The sequence below is a fragment of the Coregonus lavaretus genome, assembly GCF_964263955.1.
Source record: "Coregonus lavaretus genome assembly, contig: HAP1_SCAFFOLD_6752, whole genome shotgun sequence".
Lineage (NCBI taxonomy): Eukaryota > Metazoa > Chordata > Actinopteri > Salmoniformes > Salmonidae > Coregonus > Coregonus lavaretus.
Window position 1 is genome coordinate 1 of NW_028156940.1, and position 14,414 is coordinate 14,414.

General features: G+C 45.4%; 1 protein-coding gene across 1 annotated transcript; it reads left to right on the forward strand.

The window, feature by feature from the left end:
- Window positions 1-3,568: 3,568 nt before the first annotated feature.
- Window positions 3,569-9,295, forward strand: LOC311119573 (transcription factor COE1-like; the record flags this gene model as incomplete). Its single annotated transcript, XM_084194249.1, has 5 exons — window positions 3,569-3,634; window positions 5,304-5,466; window positions 5,744-5,923; window positions 8,468-8,665; window positions 9,228-9,295. Coding segments are annotated over 5 exons (675 nt in total), but the record flags the coding sequence as incomplete, so codon positions are not given.
- Between the last annotated feature and the right edge of the window lie 5,119 nt (window positions 9,296-14,414).

The following is a 14,414-nucleotide window of genomic DNA, read 5'->3' on the forward strand; positions in this document are numbered from 1 at the left end:
GCTCCAAAACCGCCATAATAAAGCCACACTACGGTTTGCAACTGCACATGGGGACAAAGCTTGTACTTTTTGGACAAATGTCCTCTGGTCTGATGAAACAAAAATAGAACTGTTTGGCCATAATGACCATTGTTATGTTTGGAGGAAAAGGGGGGTGCTTGCAAGCCAAAGAACACCATCCCAACCGTGAAGCACGGGGTGGCAGCATCATGCTGTGGGGGTGCTTTGCTGCAGGAGGGACTGGTGCACTTCACAAAATAGATGGCATCATGAGGAAGGAAAATTATGTGGATATGTTGAAGCAACATCTCAAGACATCAGTCAGGAAGTTAAAGCTTGGTCGCAAATGGGTCTTCCAAATGGACAATGACCCCAAGCATATTTCCAAAGATGTGGCAAAATGGCTTAAGGACAACAAAGTCAAGGTATTGGAGTGGCCATCACAAAGCCATGACCTCAATCCTATAGAACATTTGTGGGCAGAACTAAAAAAGCGTGTGCGAGCAAGGAGGCCTACAAACCTGACTCAGTTACACCAGCTCTGTCAGGAGAAATGGACCAAAATTCACCCAACTTATTGTGGGAAGCTTGTGTAAGGCTACCCGAAACAGGGAATTTTTAATAGGATTAAATGTCAGGAATTGTGAAAAACTGAGTTGAGGAGGGGGGAGGACAAGGGGGAGGAGAGGTATATAGGTGATCCATCATGGTTCAGTCAGTGAGCTGGGGGGTCAGTGGATGGAAGAACTGCCCAGCTGGCCGTTATTACTGGCCACACACACAGTGTGCTGGGCTTGATTGGTCGTTCAGCACTGAGAGACAGCGGGGGAGGGGAGAGCGAACAGGTGTAGGAGGTTAAGAGAGAAATCACCTCTCCTTCACTCTGGGTCATGTCTGGTGGTGAGGTCTGTGGAACAAATCAGCACTCCTACTGAAACGCTTGATACATACGGCCCCTGATCTTTAGACTAACAACCCCCTGTATCTCCTCCCCTTCACTCTCGCTCTCTCGCTCTCTATATATTTCTCTCTCTACATCCCCCTCTCCCTCCCTCCCCCTCTCTTTCCTTCCTCCAATAAATGAACAGTGGTAGGTAGGTAGGTAGGTAGGTAGGTAGGTAGGTAGGTAGGTAGGTAGGTAGGTAGGTAGGTAGGTAGGTAGGTATGTAGGTAGAACAGGAGGTTGGGTTGTACCTTAAATGGGACGGACGGGCTTGTGGTAATGACTGGAGTGGAATAGGTAGAATGGTATCAAATACATCAAACATGGTTTCCAGGTGTTTAATGACATTCCATTTGCTCCGTTCCAGCCATTATTATGAGCCGTCCTCCCCTCAGCAGCCTCCACTGGTAGGTAGCTAGGAAGTTGGTAGCAGGCAGGTCTGGTTGTTCATTTCACCTCTATTGATCTGAGTCTTTATTGAGATAATAACAATTTATTGTTGACCTCGCTTCTCTCAACAACTGGACTTAATCACTGCAGAGAAACAAGAAATGTGTACCAAATGGTACCCTATTCCTTATATATTGCACTACTTTTGAAAATAGTCCTATGGATCAAAAGTAGCGCACTAAATAGGGAATAGGGTGTCATTTGGACATAGACACAATGTTAACTTAACTTGTCTCCTGTATCACTGACTCAGGTGTCCCCCCAACTTATCATTGCTTAAAAAGGGGTCTTAAATGAATCTTCCCTCCTTAAATTCCATCTGTCTGGTGGCTAGGTTCCGTCTGGTTTGTCAAGGTTCCGTCTGGCTCCTGTAGGTTCCATCTGGTGTGGCTAATGATTCCGTTGACCGCCAGACGACAGCAGGCCAGAGGTCTGGATCAGGTTCCCTTCCTGTTTACATCAGGCCCTCACAGCCTTTACAGGAAGAGTCCCTGCACACACACACACACACACACACACACACACACACACACACATACACCATATGCACGCACACACACACACACAGTCCAGGAAATGTTTTACGGTAAGCGGTACTATCTATGGACACAGAGCAGCTAACAACATTTCTGTGATTATCTTTAGAGTGACTCTGGACCCCAGTCCTCATAATCACTTTACTAATTCAACAGACTCCAGGACTAAACAGACAGAACAGGGGATGAGAAGAAAGCAAGAGAGGGAGGGAGGGATGAAGAGAGAGAGGGACAGAGAGCAAAGGAGAAAGAGAGATGGGAAGACAGACGTAGGGGATGAAGAAACTGAGATGAAGAGATGGAAGGAGGGAGTGGTGCTCTCCTCTTTACAGCTCACAGTGGGGGTTCTGTTTGTGTCCTAATACTCTTCCCCTCATTTCCCCTCCTCCTCCTCTCTTCCCTCCATCCGTCCATCTAGTCATCCCTGGGAGGCAAAGAAGGGAATGGGAGGAGAGGAGAGAGAAAGGAGAGGAGAGGAGAGGAGAGGAGAGGAGAGGAGAGGAGAGGAGAGGAGAGGAGAGGAGAGGAGAGGAGAGGAGAGAGCATACATACTAAAGATCCACTTACCTTCCCTGGGACCCCATGTCTCTCAATCACCTAGAGCGGACTGACGAGATAGGACTCTGTTCTCTATCTCCCCCCCGCTCTGTCTCTCTGTTTCGGTCTCCCTTTTTTCCCCCTCCCATACATATCTCATTCTCTCTCCCTCTCTCTCCTTCCCCCTCTCCCTCTCCCCCTCTCTCTTGTATACATCTAGTAATGGGAGGGTAACACAGAAGCAGAACTCGCATTATTGAGTGAATCTAGCACCTTTGACAGCACTTCACACTCTTTATTGCTTTGCTGACCCTCCTGGCATGTCCTGCAAGCGTGTGTGTGTCTGTGTGTGTGTGTTCAGGGGGCTGATTGAAAGGCAGTGTGTCGGAGTGAGAGCACAAACGCTCCGTGCATGTTCACAGCGAAACACACACTTGACACAGACTGGGCGAGAACACAGTGTGTGAGTGAGAGAGAGAGAGAGAGCGCAATTTGACTCACTCAGGAGGGGAGAGCAATTTCCTGGTTGTCGCACCTCCGGCACATTCATTTTTAAAAAGGGTTTTACATACACTGTTTGTGTATATTGTTTTAGGGTTGATAGGATAATCACAGGGCAGAGATTGGGGTACTACAGATGACAGACTATTACAGGTATAGACAGACTGTCATAGGCAGGCTGTGTAGTGTCATAGGCAGTCTGTGTAGTGTCATAGGCAGGCTGTGAAGTGTCATAGGCAGGCTGTGTAGTGTCATAGGCAGGCTGTGTAGTGTCAAATTGATGGGTGATCCTTTGAGAGGTTAGTCTGAGGGGAGATGTAGACAGGATTGCTTGTTGATGGTTGAATGAGAGAGACTCATGTTTTATTCAGAGGAAGACTCTCTCTTTCTCTCTCTCTCTCTCTCTCTCTCTCTCTCTTTCGCGTACTGCCTAGATAATAACCAGTGGTTGGGACCTGCACATTTCTCTCTTTCTCTCTCTCTTTCTTTCCATCCCTCAATCCTGCATTCATAGCACAATGTGTAATAAAATGGAGCTCTGTGAAGAGTTCCGTATTCACCCCCTCCTCCTCTCCTTCTCTTCTTCTCTCCTCCTCCACAGGAAGTCATTCTAAAGAGAGCGGCAGACTTGGTAGAAGCGCTGTACGGGATGCCACACAACAACCAGGTGAGACACACACACAAAATGTTCCCACACATGCAAAAACACAGATCCCCATCCCTCACGCTGACAGTGGGAGGAGTGGAGGTGGAGAAGGGACAGTATGGGGGAAGTGAGGGGGAGGACAGAAAACATTTTATTAATCTAATAACCATGTTTTGCCTCTCCCTCCTCTCAGTATCTTTTTTTTATTTTTATGTATTTTTATTTAACCTTTATTTAACTAGGCAAGTCAATTAAGAACAAATTATTATTTACAATGACTGCCTACCAAGAGGCAAAAGGCCTCCCGCGGGGACGGGGGCTAGGATTTCTAATTAAAATATAGGACCAAACACACATCACAACAATAGAGACAACACAACACTACATAAAGAGAGACCTAAGACAACAACACAGCATGGTAGCAACACAACATGACAACATAAGCATCAACCAGTGGGTCTTGCGTCATGTAACAGAGATGTCCAGTTTACAGAGGAGTATAGAGTGCAGTGATGTGTCCGATAAGGAGCATTGATGGCAAATCTGATGGCTGAATGGTATAGAACATCTAGCCGCTCGAAAGCACCCTTACCTGCCGATCTATAAATTACGTCTCCGTGATCGAGCATGGGTAGGATGGTCATCTGAATCAGGGTTAGTTTGGCAGCTGGGGTGAAAGAGGAGTGATTACGGTAGAGGAAACCAAGTCTAGATTTAACCTTAGCCTGCAGCTTTGATATGTGCTGAGAGAAGGACAGTGTACCGTCTAGCCATACTCCCAAGTACTTGTATGAGGTGACTACCTCAAGCTCTAAACCCTCAGAGGTAGTAATCACACTGGTGGGGTGGGGGGGGGGGGGGGGGGGGGGGGGACTAGGTTACGGGCAGAGAAAGTTTGTTGGACACTAAGAAAGCGTTGTTGTAAAGCGTTTAACACAAAATCTGGGGAGGGGCCAGCTGAGTATAAGACTGTATCATCTGCATATAAATAGGTGAGAGAGCTTCCTACCGCCTGAGCTATGTTGTTGGTGTAAATTGAGAAGAGCGTGGGGCCAAGGATCAAGCCTTGGGGTACTCCCTTGGTGACAGGCAGTGGCTGAGACGGCAGATATTCTGACTTTACACATTGCACTCTTTGAGAGAGGGAGTTAGCAAAAAAAGAACCCTCAGCCTTATAGAAAGACTCTATTGCATTTAATTATATTTTTTCTCCCCAATTTCGATCTTGTCTCATCGCTGCAACTCCCCAAAGGGCTCGGGAGGCGAAGGTCAAGTCATGCATCCTCCGAAACATGATCCGCCAAACCGCGGTTCTTCACACCAGCCCGCTTAACCCGGAAGCCAGTCGCACCAATGTGTCGGAGGAAACACTGTTCACCCGACGACCGAGGTCAGCCTGCAGGTCCCCAGCCCACCACAAGGAGACGCTAGAGCGCGATGAGCCAAGTAAAGCCCCCCCGGCCAAACCCTCCCCTAAACCGGACGACGCTGGGCCAATTGTGCACCGCCCTATTGGACTCCCGATCACGGCCAGTTGTGATACAGCCCGGGATCGAACCCGGTTCTGTAGTGACGTCTCTAGCGATGCAGTGCCTTAGACCGCTGCGCCACTCAGGAGGCCCCATTCTATTATTTTCTATTCCGTTATATGACCAAGCCGTTCTAACATGTCTCTCTCTCTCTCTGTCAGGAGATGATTCTGAAGCGGGCAGCAGACATGGCAGAGGCGTTGTATACAACAGTGCCACGCGGCCACAACCAGCTGACCGGGCTGGGCAGCGGCTCCGTCCACGCCGGCATGATGGCCGTCAACTCCTTCCCCGGGTCAGAGGTCACACAGATAGCCAATCAGGGTGAGCCAAAACACAGGAAACAGGAAGTTACATAGTTTAGTGTAATGTATCAAAACATAATTATATTTTTGTCTCAGTCTCTCTCTTTCTATTGATTTCTCTTTATTTATCTCTCTCTTTCTTAATTTCTCTCTCTCTCCTATCTCTCCCCCCCCCCCCCCCAACCCTACCTCCTCTCTATATTACTCTCTCCCCCCTCCTCTCTCGCTCTCTCTCCTCCCCTCTCTCCCTCTCTCCCCTGACTCCCCCTGTCTCTCCTCTCCCTCTCTCCCTCTAGGTTACAGTAGGAGTAGCAGCAGTGTATCTCCTCATGGTTATGTCCCCAGCACCACACCACAGCAGACCAGCTACAGCTCTGTTTCCACTAGCATGAACGGCTACACTAACTCTGGCATGACCACACTAGGAACCTCACCCAACTTCCTCAACGGGTCAGCCGCCAACTCACCCTACGCTAGTGAGTACCACACTACACTGTCCACACTACACACTAAACCCTCCACACTATGTACCCTATAACATTGAGTGCCACAAGAAACCTTCCACGCTATACCCTACGCCAGTGAGTAACACACTAAACCCTCCACATTATACCCTGCGCCCTACATCCAATGCCCTACGATAAATGCCTATACCTCACGAAAGCAATAGCAATGGATTTAAGAAAGATATATTGCCAAAAGAGAGAGAGAAGTATAGAAGAGAGAAAAGCTCAATGAAAAAGAAAGGGGCGGTGAAAGACCATTGGTTTCTTTAAGAGCACCCTTTATCGGTGTGTTAGAACAGACTGTCTATAATGGCGGTTCTCATTCTCTCTCCTCCTCCCACGACTGTCTATAATGGCTGTTCTCATTCTCTCTCCTCCTCCCACGACTGTCTATAATGGCTGTTCTCATTCTCTCTCCTCCTCCCACGACTGTCTATAATGGCTGTTCTCATTCTCTCTCCTCCTCCCACGACTGTCTATAATGGCTGTTCTCATTCTCTCTCCTCCTCCCACGACTGTCTATAATGGCTGTTCTCATTCTCTCTCCTCCTCCCACGACTGTCTATAATGGCTGTTCTCATTCTCTCTCCTCCTCCCACGACTGTCTATAATGGCTGTTCTCATTCTCTCTCCTCCTCCCCCTTACATTAAAGACGCTTAATTAAATCAATAAACTAATTGCAGGAGAAGCAATTCAATTCCAGCTCTTTGATTCCCTTGGATGTTAACACGTATTTTAACATGCTCAAACAGCCCAGCGATGACAGCAGACACTTTCAATCAAACACACACACACAAAGAGACACACGCATGCATGCACACACACACACGCACACACACACAGACATACACACACACTACGCAGACACTTTTGATCAATGCCTTCCTGCTGGCCGGCTTAGTACTTCCAATTGTCATTAATTGATTTGTTAGATCCCCTTAAGTGGATTATGGCTCTGTTCCAAATGGCACTCTATTCCCTATATACTGCGCTACTTTTGATCAGAGCCCTGTGTGCCTTGGTCAAAACTAGTGCACTATATAGGGTGCCATTTGGGACGGAGCTTATGACTTTACGTGGTAGTGGTGAGGGTTTGTCAGGATGGGCAGACCTATAAAATGTAACTGAGCATATTATGTGTTATGGGAACCTATCTCTTGTAATGTATCCACACTGTTCCCACAACCTAATTAAATGTTCTGGGAACCTTTAAAGAACTCAGAGCAGTGTGGAATCAACCGCATAACTGGACAGTTTTTTGTGTTTTGGGAACATATCTTTTGTGATGTCCCCACAATGTTCCCACCAGGCTGTTCCCACAACCTAATGGAACATTCTGGGAACCTTTAAAGAACAGACTAAATGTGTTCTGGAAACGTTCTTGGCACATCAGTCGAATGTTTTATACAAACGTATAATCATCACCATGACTGGACAGTTTTTGTGTTCTAAGAATATTTACCACAACCTAGCTAATGTTCTAGGAACTTTCACAGAACCAATTTTGGTTTGCTGGGAAAACATTACTGGTACATTGTGTTATTACATTACCTGGAAACCTAATGACAACTTTTGGGGAATGTTCTGTAGTGGTTGTTACATATGTTGTGCACAACATTTTAGTGAATGTTAGGAGAATATTACAAGGATATTTCATTTAAAACATTTAAAAAATGAATACAATTGTTATCATCCTAATTGTTAGATAAAGCCCTAACTAATGGGAATCTTAGCTAATGTTCTGGGAATGTTCCCGGTTTGCTGGGTTGTCTGTAAGATCAATAACAACTCAACTGAGTCTTGTTGTCTATAAGATCAATAACAGCTAAACTGAGTCTGTAAGATCTATAACAGCTAAACTGAGTCCTGTTGTCTGTAAGATCAATAACAGCTAAACTGAGTCTGTAAGATCAATAACAGCTAAACTGAGTCTGTAAGATCAATAACAGCTGAACTGAGTCTGTAAGATCAATAACAGCTGAACTGAGTCCTGTTGTGTGTAAGACCAATAACAGCTGAACTGAGTCCTGTTGTGTGTAAGACCAATAACAGCTGAACTGAGTCCTGTTGTGTGTAAGACCAATAACAGCTGAACTGAGTCTGTAAGATCAATAACAGCTGAACTGAGTCCTGTTGTGTGTAAGACCAATAACAGCTGAACTGAGTCCTGTTGTGTGTAAGACCAATAACAGCTGAACTGAGTCCTGTTGTGTGTAAGACCAATAACAGCTGAACTGAGTCCTGTTGTGTGTAAGACCAATAACAGCTGAACTGAGTCCTGTTATCCCTCTTGTTGTCATCCGTTGACCAGTCCCCTTCTGTTCCTCTCGCCTCCCCCTCTGTTCCCGTCCCTCTCTCTAACCCTGTCTCTATCCTCCTTGTTCCTCCTTTCTTTCCTGTCCTCCCCCTCAATCCCACTCTCTCTCCCCTTTCCATCTTTATTTCCACCTTCTCTTCCCCCACCCTCTCTCTCTCCCACCTCTCCCTCCTCCTCCTCTCTCTCTCTCTTCCAGTCGTTCCCTCCAGTCCCACCATGGCCTCCTCCACCAATCTTCCCTCCAACTGCAGTAGTTCTTCAGGCATCTTCTCCTTCTCTCCGGCCAACATGGTGTCTGCTGCGGTCAAACAGAAGAGCGCCTTCGCCCCTGTTGTACGGCCGCAGACCTCCCCTCCACTCACCTGCACCAGCGCTATTGCTAACGGACTGCAAGGTGAGCTAGCATGTTGGCTAGTTAGCATGTTGGCTACTTAGCTTGTTGGCTAGTTCACATTACATTTACATTTTAGTCATTTAGCAGACGCTCTTATCCAGAGCGACTTACAGGAGCAATTAGGGTTAAGTGCCTTGCTCAAGGGCAGATCGACAGATTTTTCACCTAGTTGGCTTGGAGATTAGAACCAGCGACCTTTCGGTTACTGGCAAAACGCTCTTAACCACTAAGCTACCTGCCGCCACATGTTAGCGAGGCAGTAATTAGTTGATGGACAGTTAGCCAATTAGTCTATGGACAGTTGGGCAATTAGTCTATGGCCTGTTGGTGAGTTAGCTAGTCAAGCCAACTCTATACCTCTCTCGATACCCCCATCCCCGTTTATAATAATATTGTTGTTTTCTTTACCCTCGTCTCCCTCTTCTTCTTCTTCTTCTTCTTCTTCTTCTTCTTCTTCTTCTTCTTCTTCTTCTTCTTCTTCTTCTTCTTCTCCTTCTTCTCCTTCTTCTTCCTTCTCGGCCTCCCCCTCTTTCTATCTCCCTCTCTTCCTCCCTTCCAGTAGATCAGTCTTTTGTGGACTCTAGCAAGTACTCCTCCTCCAGCTCTCTTCAGGGTCTGTCCTTCTCCTGAAGTACGTCAGCTCTCTCTCTCTCTCTCTCTCTCTCTCTCTCTCTCTCTCTCTCTCTCTCTCTCTCTCTCTCTCTCTCTCTCTCTCTCTCTCTCTCTCTCTCTCTCTCTGTCTCTCTCTCTCTCTCTCTCTCTCTCTCTCTCTCTCTCTCTCTCTCTCTCTCTCTCTCTCTCTCTCTCTCCATTTAATCACCCATCCATCCTTCTCTTCTCCTCCCTCTCATGGTTTTCTGTAGAAGATATTGGTTCACTCCATCCTCCATCATTCCATCTCCACAGGGTTTCCTTTTTATTTGTCTTCCTCTAGTCCAGTTGTTTCTCACATGATGAGAGGGATCGAGTGGTGTGTTGCGGCTAATACTAAGATAGCTGAAAATAGCTTAATAGTTTTTGCACTACAGAGAGGCCTGTTGTGTTGACTTTGTGGATCATAAGAAAAACCCCTAAATCCTTTAGGTTGGTCACAGCAGGGAAACAGTGAAACATGTGGGAACCACTGCTTTAGTCTGCCATAAGGTCCAACCACTGCTTTAGTCTGCCATAAGATCCAACCACTGCTTTAGTCTGCCATAAGATCCAACCACTGCTTTAGTCTACGATAAGGTCTATGTACTGCTTTAGTCTAACATAATGTCAATCTACTGCTTTAGTCTACCATAAGGTCTATCTACTGCTTTAGTCTACGATAAGGTCTATGTACTGCTTTAGTCTAACATAATGTCTATCTACTGCTTTAGTCTACCATAAGGTCTATCTACTGCTTTAGTCTACCATAATGTCTATCTACTGCTTTAGTCTACCATAATGTCTATCTACTGCTTTAGTCTACCATAAGGTCTATCTACTGCTTTAGTCTACCATAAGGTCTATCTACTGCTTTAGTCTACCATAAGGTCTATCTACTGCTTTAGTCTACGATAAGGTCTATGTACTGCTTTAGTTTACCATAATGTCTATCTACTGCTTTAGTCTACCATAATGTCTATCTACTGCTTTAGTCTACCATAAGGTCTATCTACTGCTTTAGTCTACCATAAGGTCTATCTACTGCTTTAGTCTACGATAAGGTCTATGTACTGCTTTAGTCTACCATAATGTCTATCTACTGCTTTAGTCTACCATAAGGTTATCTACTGCTTTAGTCTACCATAATGTATATCTATAGCTTTAGTCTACCATAATGTCTATCTACTGCTTTAGTCTACCATAAGGTCTATCTACTGCTTTAGTCTACCATAAGGTGTATCTACTGCTTTAGTCTGCCATAAGGTCTCTCCCTCTCTCCCTCTCTCCCTCTGTACCTCTCTCCCTCTCTCCCTCTCTCCCTCTCTTCCTCTCTCCCTCTCTCCCTCTCTCCCTCTCTCCCTCTCTCCCTCTCCATCTCTCCATTTCACCCTCTTCCTCTCTCCCTCTCTCCCTCTCTCCCTCTCTTCCTCTCTCCGTCTCTCCCTCTCCCTCTCTTCCTCTCTCCCTCTCCCTCTCTTCCTCTCTACCATAATGTCTATCTACTGCTTTAGTCTACCATAAGGTCTATCTACTGCTTTAGTCTACCATAAGGTGTATCTAATGCTTTAGTCTGCCATAAGGTCTCTTCCTCTCTCCCTCTCTTCCTCTCTCCATCTCTCCCTCTCTCCCTCTCTCCATCTCTCCCTCTCTTCCTCTCTCCCTCTCTCCATCTCTCCCTCTCTTCCTCTCTCCATCTCTCCCTCTCTCCATCTCTCCTTCTGTCCCTCTGTCCCTCTCTTCCTCTCTCCCTCTCTCCCTCTCCCTCTCTTCCTCTATCCCTTTCTTCCTCTCTCCCTCTCTTCCTCTCTCCATCTCTCCCTCTCTTCCTCTCTCCCTCTCTCCATCTCTCCATCTCTCCTTCTGTCCCTCTCTTCCTCTGTCCCTCTCTTCCTCTCTCCCTTTCTTCCTCCCTCCCTCTCTTCCTCTCTCCATCACTCCCTCTCTTCCTCTCTCCCTCTCTCCATCTCTCCCTCTCTCCATCTCTCCCTCTCTTCTTCTCTCCATCTCTCCCTCTCTCCCTCTCTCCCTCTCTCCCTCTCTCCCTCTCTTCCTCTCTTCCTCTCTTCCTCTCCCTCTCTTCCTCTCTCCATCTCTCCATCTCTCCCTCTCTCCCTCTCTTCCTCTCTCCCTCTCTCCCTCTATTCCTCTCTCTCTCTCTTCCTCTCTTCCTCTCTCCCTCTCTCCCTCTCTCCCCCTCATGTTGATGTTGATGACAGCTGACCACAGTGACCTGGCCATCGGTCTGCTGCTCAGACACACAAAACACACACAGACTGTTCCTTCATTAATCCAACAGAGCTGGAGACACTTAGGACATAAGCAGAGAATGTGTGGATTGGAGTGGAACAGTAATCAATACAGGGTCAAAATGATGTATGAAATATTCCCTCTGTGGTGGTCTCAGTGTAGAGGGGGAGGGGGAATGAGGATGTGGCCTCTGTGTCAAGGGGGGAGGGGAGGGGGAGGAGGGGGAAGGAGAACAGGGGTGAGGAGGGGGCTAGGGGGTGTGAGCAGGGGAGGGAGAGAAAAAAGGCAGTCAGTGAGAGGTAGCATTAAGGAAGTTAAGGGGAGAGTTTGATTAGAAGAAAACTGTTTTATCTAGAAAACCAACTGACTATTTTCTTCATCTATAATACCAGTCACTTCAATACCACAGTCATGACTCCAATCTAAATATATTCACATAACAGATGAAACACAGACTAACCTCTCTCTCTCTCTCTCTCTCTCCCTCTCCCTCTATCTCTCTCTCTCGCTCTCTCTCCCTCTATCTCTCTGTCTATCTCTCTCTCTCTCGCTCTCTCTCGCTCTCTCTCTCTCTCCCTCTACCTCTCTCTCTCTGTACCTGTCTCTCTATCTCTCTCTCTCTCTCTCTCTCTCTCTCTCTCTCTCTCTCTCTCTCTCTCTCTCTCTCTCTCTCTCTCTCTCTCTCTCTCTCTCTCTATCTCTATCTCTCTCTCTATCTCTCTCTCTTGCTCTCTCTACCTCTCTCTCTCTGTCTATCTCTCCCTCTCTCGCTCTCTCTCTCTCTCTCTCTCCCTCTCTCCCTCTACCTCTCTCTCTCTGTACCTGTCTCTCTACCTCTATCTCTATCTCTATCTCTCTCTCTCTCTCTCTCTCTCTCTCTCTCTCTCTCTCTCTTCTGTGTCTCTGTCTCTGTCTCTGTCTCTGTCTCTGTCTCTGTCTCTGTCTCTGTCTCTGTCTTGCTCCCGTTCCTCTCTTCCCACGAACAGTGATTCCCGGGATGATTGTTCCATCCATGTAGAAGATCTGTGAACGTTGAGGATTTGGGAATGTTGACAGGGAGAGAACATGTCTGACGTGTCTCTGTCTCACACTCCAACCCTCTGGACCTGAACAGAGCACTGAACTCAAAAAGGAAGCCTTGTTAAACTCGGGCCTTTCTAGAAAGAATCTCATTGGAAGGAAGAAGGAGAAGAAGAGGACAAAAATATAAAAAATTGGAGTCGAATAATAAAGTTATTTGAATTCAATTGAACTGAATTGAACTGAATTGAACTGAATTTTATTTAATGGAATTGACGAAAGACTGTAAGATGTCTCATGACCCTGTCCACACCACAATTGAGTGATAATATTTATGATCTCATGACCCTGTCCACACAACAATTCAGTGACAATATGACTGACCTCATGACAAAAGCATTTATTTATGTTTTCTGCGTATTTATTGGTATGATGTTTAAGTTTGATCTTTTGTGTGCCTTCTTACAGACTGTAACACATACAAACAACACTGAAGATGATTGGCTGTAAGGGTTTGTGTGAGTGGATAGCTCTAACATGACTGGATAGGAGTTAAGAAGGGTTGTAACAAAGCTGTCTTGTATCAGTTTACATTTAGTAACTGTAAACAAACAATGTATAGCCTCAAAACACGGATAAGATTATAATTTCCATATCATGGATGGTCAGTACTTGCATCCATAGCCATGTCTATGAATTTGAGAGTGGTTACATTTCTCCATCTCTCAGCATTTTACTGAAACAGTGGTGGGGAAAATATTGTGTTATTGATTCAACTGCGGAATGCCCCTTTAAAGGATTAAAACAGACTGAGCTGAAAGATAACTTCTACAATTTTGAAAAAATGTTTTGATGCTAACTTATCACAGAAATTGAATCAGAGATGTGTAATTCCCTTTTAGTTTCATTCAGAAAACACATTTTATAAAATATCAGATTATAAGTACTATTTATGTAATATATTTGTGTGTATAAATATCTAAATGATGGGTTTATGATTGGATTTATTTTACTTTGTTTTACCAAAGTTATACTTTAACATTAATATGTCTAAAGGCAGCTCTCGACACAGATGGTAATTTCACTGCATTGTCAAGCTCTCATCATCTACTGTATACTTTGCAAAAATGAGAAGCACGGATTTGGAAACAAAAGGGGGAGTTCTGTATAAAGTGATAATTTAAATAATGTATTTATATTTTGTAGCTCAGTTGGTAGAGCATGGCGCTTGCAATGCCAGGGTTGTGGGTTCGATTCCCACGGGGGGCCAGTATGAAAAATGTATGCACTCACTAACTGTAAGTCGCTCTGGATAAGAGCGTCTGCTAAATGACTAAAATGTCAAATGTAAATGTGTTTGTACATTTTGCATTTCTTCTTGACCCTAATTATATTTTGTTCTGTGTCAGTTTAAAAGTGTCAAAGTGTCACAGAGTTATGTTTTGTCACCCACTGTGTAAATGTGATCTCATATTTTATTTAAATGTTATTTTGTACCTAGTTTATTTGGTGCTGTATTGTCTAGCCATGTTTCCATTTGTTATTTCCCATCCAAAAATGTCGTCATTTCTTTTAGTATTTGTAGGTTAATAAAAGATGAGTTTTTCCTGATTTGAAAATGTTAAAAATGTTATGTCCAAAAGCAGCATCTTATTCTGATAGCAGTTAGGATTTCCACCAACTGTCCTTTTCTAATCTAAATATCAATCCATGCTGGACTTATCACTTTAAAGTATAATCAACCATTTCCTCCTCTCCCTCTCCTCCACCTCCTCTCCCTCTCCTCCACCTCTTCTCCCTCTCCTCCACCTCTTCTCCCTCTCCTCCACCTCCTCTCCCTCTCCTCCAC